General features: G+C 44.7%; 1 protein-coding gene across 2 annotated transcripts; it reads left to right on the forward strand.

Annotated features, from left to right (window-relative positions):
- The first annotated feature begins 6568 nt into the window (after positions 1-6568).
- soul4 (heme-binding protein soul4) lies at positions 6569-12151 on the forward strand. Of its 2 annotated transcripts, none has more exons than XM_054743871.2 (6): positions 6569-6701; positions 10730-10932; positions 11004-11089; positions 11312-11453; positions 11549-11729; positions 11810-12151. In XM_054743871.2, the coding sequence occupies exons 2-6, from the start codon at positions 10773-10775 to the stop codon at positions 11982-11984; spliced, it is 744 nt and encodes a 247-aa protein (XP_054599846.2). In that variant the 5' UTR covers positions 6569-6701; positions 10730-10772; the 3' UTR covers positions 11985-12151. The 2 variants fall into 2 exon arrangements, with proteins under 2 accessions (XP_054599846.2, XP_015827865.3); XM_015972379.3 differs by lacking the exon at positions 6569-6701 and adding an exon at positions 9282-9404.
- Positions 12152-12537: the final 386 nt, after the last annotated feature.

Below are 12537 nucleotides of genomic sequence, written 5' to 3' on the forward strand. Positions count from 1 at the left end.
TGACTGAAACAGTCTGTCATCGAACCAGTATTACGTAAAACAGTCATCCAACAAGCACCAGATAAAACAGTCATTCAACCAGCACCACGTAAAAGTCGTCCAACCAGCACTACGTAAAAGTCATCCAGCCAGCACCACATAAAACAGTCATCCAGCCAACACTATGTAAAAGTCATCCAGCCAGCACCACATAAAACAGTCATCCAACAAGCACCAGATAAAACAGTCATTCAACCAGCACCACGTAAAAGTCGTCCAACCAGCACCACATAAAACAGTCATCACACCAGCACCACATAAAACAGTCATCACACCAGCACTACATAAAACAGTCATCCAACAAGCACCAGATAAAAAAGTCATTCAACCAGCACTACGTTAAACAGTCATCCAACAGCACTAAGTAAAACAGTCATCCAACCAACAATATGTAAACCAGTCATCCAACCAGCACTACGTAAAACAGTCATCCAACCGGCACTACATAAAACATTCATCCAACCAGCACTACGTAAAACATTCATCCAACCAGCACTACCTAAAACAGTCATCCAACAGCACTATGTAAAACAGTCATCCAACCAGCACTACGTAAAACAGTCATCCAACCAGCACTACGTAAAACAGTCATCCAACCAGCACTATGTAAAACATTCATCCAACCAGCACTATGTAAAAGTCACCCAACCAGCACTAAGTAAAACATTCATCCAACCAGCACTACGTAAAAGTCACCCAACCAGCACTAAGTAAAACAGTCATCCAACCAGCACTACGTAAAACAGTCATCCAACCAGCATTACGTAAAACAGCCATCCAACAGCACTACGTAAAACAGCCATCCAACAGCACTACGTAAAACAGCATTCCAACCAGCACTACGTAAAACAGTCATCCAACCAGCACTATGTAAAACAGTAATCCAACCAACACAGCGTAAAACAGTCATCCAACTAGCACTACATAAAACAGTCATCCAACCAGCACTACGTAAAACAGCCATCCAACAGCACTATGTAAAACAGCCATCCAACAGCACGACGTAAAACAGTAATTCAACCAGCACTACGTAAAACAGTCATCCAACTAGCACTATGTAAATCATCCATCCAACCAGCACAACATAAAACAGTCATCCAACCAGCACTACGTAAAACAGTCATCCAACCAGCACTAAGTAAAACATTCATCCAACCAGCACTACATAAAACTGTCATCCAACCAGCACTACGCAAGACAGTCTTCCAACAGCACTATGTAAAACAGTCATCCAACCAGCACTACGTAAAACAGTCATCCAACCAGCACTACGTAAAACAGTCATCCAACAGCACTACGTAAAACAGCCATCCAACAGCACTACGTAAAACAGCAATCCAACCAACACTACTTAAAACTGTCATCCAACCAGCACTATGTAAAACACTAATCCAACCAACACAGCGTAAAACAGTCATCCAACCAGCACTACGTAAAACAGTCATCCAACCAGCACTACGTAAAACAGTCATCCAACCAGCACTACGTAAAACAGCCATCCAACAGCACTATGTAAAACAGCCATCCAACAGCACGACGTAAAACAGTAATTCAACCAGCACTACGTAAAACAGTCATCCAACCAGCACTACGTAAAACATCCATCCAACCAGCACAACATAAAACAGTCATCCAACCAGCACTACGTAAAACAGTCATCCAACAGCACTACGTAAAACATTCATCCAACCAGTACTACGTAAAACAGTCATCCAACCAGCACTACGTAAAACAGCCATCCAACAGCACTACGTAAAACAGCCATCCAACAGCACTACGTAAAACAGCCATCCAACAGCACTACGTAAAACAGCCATCCAACAGCACTATGTAAAACAGCAGTCCAACCAAAACTATGTAAAACACGAATCCAACCAACACAGAGTAAAACAGTCATCCAACCAGCACTACGTAAAACAGTCATCCAACCAGCACTACGTAAAACAGTCATCCAATCAGCACTACGTAAAACAGCCATCCAACAGCACTACGTAAAACAGCCATCCAACAGCACTACGTAAAACAGCAATCCAACCAAAACTATGTAAAACACGAATCCAACCAACGCAGCGTAAAACAGTCATCCAACCAGCACTACGTAAAACAGTCATCCAACCAGCACTACGTAAAACAGTCATCCAATCAGCACAACGTAAAACAGCCATCCAACAGCACTATGTAAAAAAGCCATCCAACAGCACGACGTAAAACAGTAATTCAACCAGCACTACGTAAAACAGTCATCCAACCAGCACTACGTAAAACATCCATCCAACCAGCACTACGTAAACAGTCATCCAACCAGCACTACGTAAAACAGCCATCCAACAGCACTACGTAAAACAGCAATCCAACCAGCACTACGTAAAACAGTCATCCAACCAGCACTACGTAAAACAGCAGTCCAACCAACACGAAGTAAAACTGTCATCCAACAGCACTACGTAAAACAGTCATCCAACCAGCACTACGTAAAACATCCATCCAACCAGCACTACGTAAACAGTCATCCAACCAGCACTACGTTAAACAGCCATCCAACAGCACTAAGTAAAACAGCAATCCAACCAGCACTACGTAAAACAGCAGTCCAACCAACACGAAGTAAAACTGTCATCCAACAGCACTACGTAAAACAGTCATCCAACCAGCTGTTTTACGTAGTGCTGGTTGGATGACAGTTTTAAGTAGTGTTGGTTGGATGACCGTTTTACGTAGTGCTGTTGGATGGCTGTTTTACGTAGTGCTGTTGGATGGCTGTTTTACATAGTGCTGGTCGGATGGTAAAACAGCCATCCAACCAGCACTATGTAAAACAGCCATCCAACCAACACTACATAAAACAGTCATCCAACCAGCACTACGTAAAACAGTAATCCAACTAGCACTACGTAAAACAGGCATCCAACAGCACTATGTAAAACAGTCATCCAACCAGCACTACGTAAAACAGTCATCCAACCAGCACTACGTAAAACATCCATCCAACCAGCACTACGTAAAACATCCATCCAACCAGCACTACGTAAAACATCCATCCAACCAGCACTACATAAAGCAGTCATCCAACCAGCACTACGTAAAACAGCCATCCAACAGCACTACGTAAAACAGCAGTCCAACCAACACGAAGTAAAACAGTCATCCAACCAGTACTATGTAAAACACTAATCCAACCAACACAGCGTAAAACAGTCATCCAACCAGCACTACGTAAATCAGTAATCCAACTAGCACTATGTAAAACAGGCATCCAACAGCACTACGTAAAACAGCCATCCAACAGCACTACGTAAAACAGCCATCCAACAGCACTACGTAAAACAGCCATCCAACAGCACTACGTAAAACAGCAATCCAACCAACACTACTTAAAACTGTCATCCAACCAGCACTACGTAAAACAGTCATCCAACCAGTACTACGTAAAAGTCACCCAACCAGCACTAAGTAAAACAGTCATCCAACCAGCACTACGTAAAACAGTCATCCAACCAGCACTACGTAAAACAGCCATCCAACAGCACTACGTAAAACAGCCATCCAACAGCACTACGTAAAACAGCAATCCAACCAACACTACTTAAAACTGTCATCCAACAGCACTAGGTAAAACAGTAATCCAACTAGCACTACGTAAAACAGGCATCCAACAGCACTACGTAAAACAGTCATCAAACCAGCACTATGTAAATCAGTAATCCAACTAGCACTATGTAAAACAGGCATCCAACAGCACTACGTAAAACAGCCATCCAACAGCACTACGTAAAACAGCCATCCAACAGCACTACGTAAAACAGCAATCCAACCAACACTACTTAAAACTGTCATCCAACCAGCACTACGTAAAACAGTCATCCAACCAGTACTACGTAAAAGTCACCCAACCAGCACTAAGTAAAACAGTCATCCAACCAGCACTACGTAAAACAGTCATCCAAGCAGCACTACGTAAAACAGCAATCCAACAGCACTACGTAAAACAGCCATCCAACAGCACTACGTAAAACAGCAATCCAACCAACACTACTTAAAACTGTCATCCAACAGCACTAGGTAAAACAGTCATCCAACCAGCACTATGTAAAACACTAATCCAACCAACACAGCGTAAAACAGTCATTCAACCAGCACTACGTAAAACAGTCCTCCAACCAGCACTACATAAAACAGTAATTCAACCAGCACTACGTAAAACAGTCATCCAACCAGCACTACGTAAAACATCCATCCAACCAGCACTACATAAAACAGCAATCCAACCAGCACTACGTAAAACAGTCATCCAACCAGCACTACGTAAAACAGCAGTCCAACCAACACGAAGTAAAACTGTCATCCAACAGCACTACGTAAAACAGTCATCCAACCAGTACTATGTAAAACACTAATCCAACCAACACAGCGTAAAACAGTCATCCAACCAGCACTACGTAAAACAGCAGTCCAACCAACACGAAGTAAAACTGTCATCCAACAGCACTACGTAAAACAGTCATCCAACCAGCACTATGTAAAACACTAATCCAACCAACACAGCGTAAAACAGTCATCCAACCAGCACTACGTAAAACAGTCATCCAACCAGCACTACATAAAACAGCAGTCCAACCAACACGAAGTAAAACTGTCATCCAACAGCACTACGTAAATCAGTCATCCAACCAGCACTACGTAAAACAGTCATCCAACCAGCACTACATAAAACAGCAATCCAACCAGCACTACGTAAAACAGTCATCCAACCAGCACTACGTAAAACAGCAGTCCAACCAACACGAAGTAAAACTGTCATCCAACAGCACTACGTAAAACAGTCATCCAACCAGCACTACGTAAAACAGGCATCCAACAGCACTACGTAAAACAGTCATCCAACCAGCACTACGTAAAACAGGCATCCAACAGCACTACGTAAAACAGTCATCCAACCTGCTGTTTTACATAGTGCTGGTTGGATGACGGTTTTAATGAGTTAGTTACAGTTTTTCCATTTCAATCAGAATATCAGGTTTGGGAGTGTTTCAGTCAGTTGTAGGTGGTGAGGATTCTCATTCATCTTTCTAAGACATGGTAAGAGTAAAGTCTTTCCGCTCTGTCGTGACAGTCTTGTAGCTCTTGTCACTCAGATTGAGTCTATCAGAAGATTTCAGTCAGTCAGACAGTTAGTTTTAGTTTAAACAGTTAGTAATTTATTTTCACTCAATTTGAATCAGTTTCAGCCAGCCAGTCAGCTCTTGACACCCATATGTTGACGTGAACATCGGCCGATCTCAGAGTAGTTACTATATCGACTCCAACATCTGACCTCCTAATGATTCTCCACCCTCACATGTCCCTGTTGCCATGGTAACACCCGGGCTGCCTTCATCTTCTCTTTCTTTAAAGTTTGTAGAGTCTAAACAGTCAGTGGCAGTCCAATTAAACTACTGCGTGGAGATTCAAAGATCACAAACTGTCTGGTCGCAATTCAAAAATAGAAAGTTAAGCGTGAGCCAGGCCTTTGTGTCTTTAACACAGGTTTCATGTATGCATAAAACTGAGTATCATCAGCATGGAAATTTAACCAGCAATGTCTAATAAACTGATCTAATGGAAACATTTATGTAGTAAGCATGCCTGACTCAAGATGGAAGTAGGTTCTTTAAAAACGTGAACAAACTGGAATACATCCGAAAAATAGGACTTAAACCCTTTTAAAGCTGCTCCCATCGTATTCAACCCCCTGGAACAGATTATTGGGGTCTACTGGATCAAAAGCTGAACTGAGATCTAACAGAACAAGGATGACACCAAAACCGCACCAAAGCAAATCATGCCACACAGAGTTGGTATTCACAGAAGAAGCCAATATTTGGGCCAGTAGAGACACCAGTCCACCGTCTGTCTAATGAAAGGAATGTTCTGTTGTGTTTGTGTTTCGTCTAACCCTCCCACTGTCTTCATGGGTGACCCCGCGAGGAAAGTTGACCACTGAGCAGGGTTGATGGTTTATCCCTTGAGGTCCACGTGGCAGGGGTGAGGTGGTGCTCACTCCTCCTCACCCCTGTCAGACAGTGCGAGGGTTAAGGATTTCTTTTATACGCCCTATTTAGAGTCTGGTGCATTTCATTATGAGAGACAAGGTACCAAAATTTGCTCCAAAGAGTAAGAGAACGGTATGTTTTAATGGTTGTCTGACAGTATCCAAAGAAAAAAACGTTACAAAATCTTTAATCATAACAGGTTAGGTTAGGGTGGTCCAGTGAGTAAAGCGTTCCTTTTGCCCAGAAAGTCATTTCTTCAGTGTTTTGAATTGACCCAATTGAATTGAAATCAGATTAGTAATATTTAATTCCTTCTGAAGGTTATTCCAATAAGACGGAAGAAAATAAATGTATTCTAATTCTGTTTGGTTCTGCATTTGGACAGCACTAGAATACAGACCAGGGTGGTTTTCATCGTGATGTAAACACACAGAAGGGGTCAGACAAGGAGAGACTTGTAAACAACAGGCATCCAGTAATTAAATCTGTGAGTTTACAGAGCACAGAGATACAGCGTGATGCACTCCGATAACCCGGGTCCTTTTATCAGGTGCAGTTAAAAGCTGTGATTCAGTGTCATTCAACAAACGTAGCACGGGTGCAGAAAGAAGGTGCCGACAACGAGCCGAAAAGGTAAGAGAACATGATGTTTCCATGGGTGTTTGACCGTTTTCACTCTGTCCGGTGTTTTACCATCTTCTGTGGCCATCGGATTTTGTGACACTGGGGGGGCTTAAGAAAGAACGTTGGACCTTTACATTTTTTCCCAAACCTTTGCTTGAACAGCTTTTTCCAAGAACGTTGACTCTACTTTAGCAGCCTGCGCTACAGCTTCATTTACCAAAGACCGACTGATCGCAGGTTTTAAATAAAGGTTAAAAAATAATCATCCAACCAAGTGGAAGCCATTAGCCTTCTGTTTTTTTCTGTTCGACCATGTGACGAGGACTTTGATGGAACCCTTTGAGAACCTTCAGAAAGCGGCTGTTCCTGCAGTGTTTGCTGTGATTCTGAACGGAGTGCTGAGCTCTGCAGCGTCGACCTCAGCGCTGGCTGAATAATTCATGCTGCTCTTGGGGGGGGGGGGGGGGGGGGGAATGAAAATTTAAGCACACAGCAGTTCAGCACTTATTTACTAATGCTGAGGAAAAAGCTCTCAGCCGGGAGGTTGGAGAATGCTGGGCTGACATTTGCAGCGATTGTCCTGAGCTCACATCCAGTCCTCCTGCTGCTGCTGAACGACCTCTGACCCCAGACTAGGACCCCTTCGGAGGATTTACACTGAAAACCTGGGTCATCTTTTTTGAACAATGCAAAGTTTCAGCAGTTATTCACATGTTGAGTTGAAGGACTGATCTGCAAAGTGTGAGGTCTTCAGATCCACGCCGCCTAGCTCTTATCACAGCTCCACTGAAACCAATCACACATTCCAGATCCAGGAACTTTGTCCTGTCAGACTCTGGTGGTGAGAATGGAGTTTTCTGTTTAATCTGTTGGGTGTTTTTCTAGTCGAGTTTAGATTAGAACCATTCAGAATCCGCGTACTGCTCCTGATATCTCTGCACCAAGTAAGTCATTGATGTTGAGTCCTCTAGCGCTAGATGTTCTCCTGCTGCAGCGCCTTGGGTTTTGTTGCTGAGCTGCTACTAGACCAGGGCAGTTTTCCTGATCCAAGACAACATATTAAATGGTTAAAGAGCAAGTCACCCCCTACCAGAGTATTACTCAACTCCCACTTCCTGTTTGAAAAATGCAGCAAATGTTGTTGCCTAGCAGACCGAGAGGTCGGAGCCACTAACAAATACACACACACACACACACACACACACAGGCTCACACACTGACCAATTTCCACACTCGACTACTTTCTTCTACAGTCTGCTCTTTAACTGTATTATTTTCTGCTATTTCAGCTGTTAACTTTATTTCCTCTCTAAGTGTTTTTCTCCCCAGAAGAAGCTACAATGATGTTCTGCTGAGCTGTGGTGGCCTCATGGAGGGGGCCATCGACTAGCACACTGCTGCTAACCACTTAAACATTCTCCCTCTCCTGATAAAAACTTTTTGTTTCCTTGACTTTGAACGTGCTACTACTAGTTTACCTGTTTAATTATAGATCCACTAGGATAAATACAATAAAGTTTATCTCTCACCAAATTGAATATTCACTAAGCAATCACGGTGTGCTTGGTGCGTGCGCGTGTGTTTGTGTGTGCGTGCGTCTGCTCTGTCTTCTCCATCCCCAGTGAGTCGTGGAGGATGGCTGCTTATACTGAGCCAGGATCCTCTGGAGGTTTCTTCCTGTTAAAAGGGAGTTTTCCTCTCCACTGTCGCTAAATGCTTGTTTAGTATGAGAACTGCTGTATAGTCACTGACACTAGTCAGTGACTTGATGCAGTTTGCTGGGTTCCTTATATATGAAACATTATTTCTGATTGGCTTAATGACCTGACCTGAATTGGAATGTTTATTATGTGAAGTGACTTGAGACTCTTGTTATGATTTGGCGCTTTATAAATAAACTTGAATTGAATTGTGACATCATATGGTACCAGCTCACGTTCTAGGGTACCTCTTAGCCAATAGCGATGGCAGATTTAAATTCAAATGCAGTGCAGAGTTTTAACCTGACAACGGCACAACACTGACAGTTTTAGGCAGAAAATTAAAATTTTAACTAAAATGCTAGCCTAGTGAACCAGACCAAATTCTAGATGTGGTTCTGTCCCAAAAATCAGTGGTTCCGGTGTGTGCCTGTGATGGCCAGCAGTTATAAAACGGGTTTGAATGCACACATAAATGTGTTTTACTAGAATAAAGTAAAGCTGTTTGGATGCAGCAGTAATGAAGTGTATTTCTGTGTGTCCAGCTGACACACCTTAACTGATGAGCAGCAATCATAGCTAACAATGTTTTTATGGCAAATACGGATACAAACATGGAGATGTTTAAATGTTAATGTGGTTTATTGAGTGTTAGAAATCACATGAATGGAGTTTCTGCACAGACCAAATCCTCTGTGGGGCACGTGAGAGTCACGTGAGAGACCACGTGATAACAACAAACGTGTATCTTTCTGTTGTCACCACAAGCTGAAGCTCGTTTCACTAAACTAAAATAGAATATTTGACACAAAACAAGAAGTCCGCAGTCTCGAGCTGGCGCGCGCTCCCGACCCATGGTTTTGGCACGACACCGGTGTTTAGGAGAAACGGCGCCCCCTGGCGCACCGTCGCATCTCACACCACCGGCACCGGAAGCAACGAAGAAGAAGCGAGTTTGTTGTAAAGCTCGAAGCTCCGAACTCACCTAACGAACAGGTGCGACCAGAACCCGGTAAGAGCACGCAGTGGTCCCGCCCGAAACGGTTCCGGTAAAATACCCGAGCTAATGGCGTTATTAAACCCGCTCAGGTTCCGAACCAAGCGATTTGGACCGGGCCCGTTCACTCGTCCTGACTAAAAAGGCGTTCTTTCTGTGTGTCTGGATCGGGTCTGGACCAGGTTTTGTCGGATCCGAGTCCGCGCTAGGGGTGTGACCTCCTTTCCGTCCCGGATCCAGCCTGGTTCTGTCTAACCCGAACCGGTTCCAGAGGGCTGTATTTATTATTGTTGAGTTGACTCGGCTGGGTTTTCTGAATGGATAAGAATCTCTTTTATTGCTTTTTAGCAAATAAAAGTCTCCAGATTAAAATGAGCTTTTCAAAATAAAGTATCTGTCAGTGACGCCAGAAGGCAAAGGACTATTAACCAATCAGAGCTCCGAAAGAGGAGCTGCTCTATCTCTGTATACATGTATTATTAGTCCGTCATTTAACTTCATTAAACCTCATAAAGATCAAATTTCATTAGCAGGAGTGGCCAGGTTCCTGAAGGCAGCACGATAACAGAGAAGTACACATAATCACACGCTACAAACAGAAACAAGAACAAAGACAACAACAGTTATCCCCAAATCAACTTATTTACTGATAAACTATCTAAACGAGTGTCTAATCATGCTGTAGACAGTGTGGTTAATAATTAGGCACATTAATGCATCTTAGTTAGAATTTAAACATTCTGCCTAAAACTGTCAGTGTTGCGCCATCTTCAGGTAAAAACTCTGCACTACATTTAAATCTAAACCCGCCATCGCTATTGGCTAAGAGGTACACCAGGGTTTCTCAACCTTTTTCAGCTAAACGATCCTTCCCAGTCCATGCCAGTTTGGGCGGTGGAAAAGGCCCTTTAGAGTCTTTAATTACCTGAAAATAGTTCGGTTCCTTTGAAGCTTTGTCGGGATGTATTTTGGACAAGTGCTCCTTAAGCCGGGAGGGTTTCATTGCTTCGTTTAAAAAAACTTGTTCACAAAGCAGGCACATGGGGAGTTGTGGATTCCTGAGGGAAGGAACACTCCTTTTTATTCTGAGCCATTGTCTGTTATGAACGTCCTGTATCGCTAGCGCCCACCATTAGCATCTCAGCACCCCTTATATAGTCTGAACGCCCACTGGGGGGCGCTACAGCCCCTGTTGAGAAACCCTGAGGTACACTATGACATTAGCTGGTATATTATGATGCCGCAGTGTGTGTGTGTGTGAGTGTGTGTAACAGGAATTGTTGATAAAGTATGAATCCACCCAACAGATGACCAACTTTAATGCACCTCTATCTGTTTAGGTACTGGAAAAGCCCCACCCCCTAGCTGAGCTCACCTTTAGTCATGGCTCTTATCTCTCTGGAAGATCTCGAGGGGTTGGACGATGAGCAGCTGGATGATGACATCAGCGATAACCCTGAGCCAATGGATGAGGAGGAAGGAAGACGCCTCCTTAATCACTGGCAAACAGTGGCAACCACGCATCAGGTGTCAGTTCCAGAAGGTAATGGGCGGGGCCAGACAGTTATGCTCCACCTACAAAAGCTAATTCTTACAGCCGTCATGTGGTTCCAGAAATGACCGGCCCTATCCAGGAAATGACCCGGAACAACCAGCACAGGGAGCCCCTCCCCTTCATCCTCATCTCCCGCCATGAGAAGGTAAAAGCCTCAGCGAGAGCGTTTACTAACGCAAAGTAATTTTCAGCCCTATAAAAGACTGCATACGCCCAGCTACGCACACTTTTTGCTTATTAAATTACGTTTCATAGAAAGTGATTTATGCAACTCTGAGACGGTTGTGCGTAAACAAGCTTTATAAACGAGGCCTCTGCGCTAGCGCTTATCCAGCTGAGTTCTGTAATGTGTGTCCTCGGAGTTCAGATGGGGGAGGTTCAATACGAGGAGCGGCTCTACCCAGCCGGATCGTGGGCTTGTGTGATCCGAGGAGAAAATCTGTATGAGCAGAGCATCTCCATGGCTTTCATGAAGCTGATGCGCTTCATCTGCAAAGAAAACTCTTCAGGTGAGACTGCAGCTGCTCCCAACAAACATGGCCGAATTAGCACCAGGTGACATCATAGCATCATGACTCCAGAACTTCTTATTGGTCATTGGCAGGCAGATACCTGGACATGACTGTACCTGTGGTCAGCAGCGTGCAGGTGATGGACGACGAGACGTTTCAGAGAGACGTGGAGATGGCGTTCTTCCTTCCAGCTGAGTTTCAGAGCAATCCCCCTCAGTCCTCCGACCCGGACGTCCGTGTGGTCTACAGGGAGCCGTTCAGGGTGGTTGCAAGGTGAGGACTTTGTCTGAAACTAGACTGGTTGTTATTCTCCAGGTTTTTTAGATCAAGCTTATTCACGCTACCTGCTGCAGGACATTCTTCGGGATGACCACAGAGGAGACGGTGAACCGTCAGATCCGCCTGCTGTGGGACCTCCTGGACCACAGGGACCACTTACATCATGACCGCTACATGGTGGCGTCATACAACCATCCAGGAGCACCGCGGCGCCGCAACGAGATCTGGTTCATCAGGAGAGACCTGTAGGCTCCTCCCACAACACAGCACGTCCCCTCCCTAATAGGGTGCCCTTGTTGGATCGACCAGATGAAGCATGCTTGTGTCTGTAAATAGATTCCAGGGTTTCCCCCGGCGCTTTATAAGCCTGGCTCATGCCCCGCCCACCTCCCCGACCCTACCGTGTCCGCTGACACGAACGGCGCAACGAAACTAGAGCCCTCCATCAGCTGATTCTGGTGAGAAACAGCAGCGGAACGTGTGCAGACCCCCCCCCCCCCCCCCCCCCCCCCACGGAGGAGCGCCACAGGACGGAGCGCACGACCCCCCCCCACCCCCGGCTAATCCGCCAGGCTTAACATTTTCTGGGGGAAACCCTGGATTCTGACCCTCCCATTGGTTCACTGTACAGGAAGGAAGGATGCCCCTTCTGATTGGCTGCTGCCTGCAACTGTTCCAGGATCAGCAACCTTAGTGTGACGTCATAGTTTTGGAAATAACTTAAGTACGGTGAAGTACACCTTCTTAAGAAACTGTACAGTCACGTGTTCTGTAGCAGTCGTTGTGCCCTGCATGCCCAGGC

Source organism: Nothobranchius furzeri, chromosome 6, assembly GCF_043380555.1.
Source record: "Nothobranchius furzeri strain GRZ-AD chromosome 6, NfurGRZ-RIMD1, whole genome shotgun sequence".
In the NCBI taxonomy this organism is placed as follows: domain Eukaryota; kingdom Metazoa; phylum Chordata; class Actinopteri; order Cyprinodontiformes; family Nothobranchiidae; genus Nothobranchius; species Nothobranchius furzeri.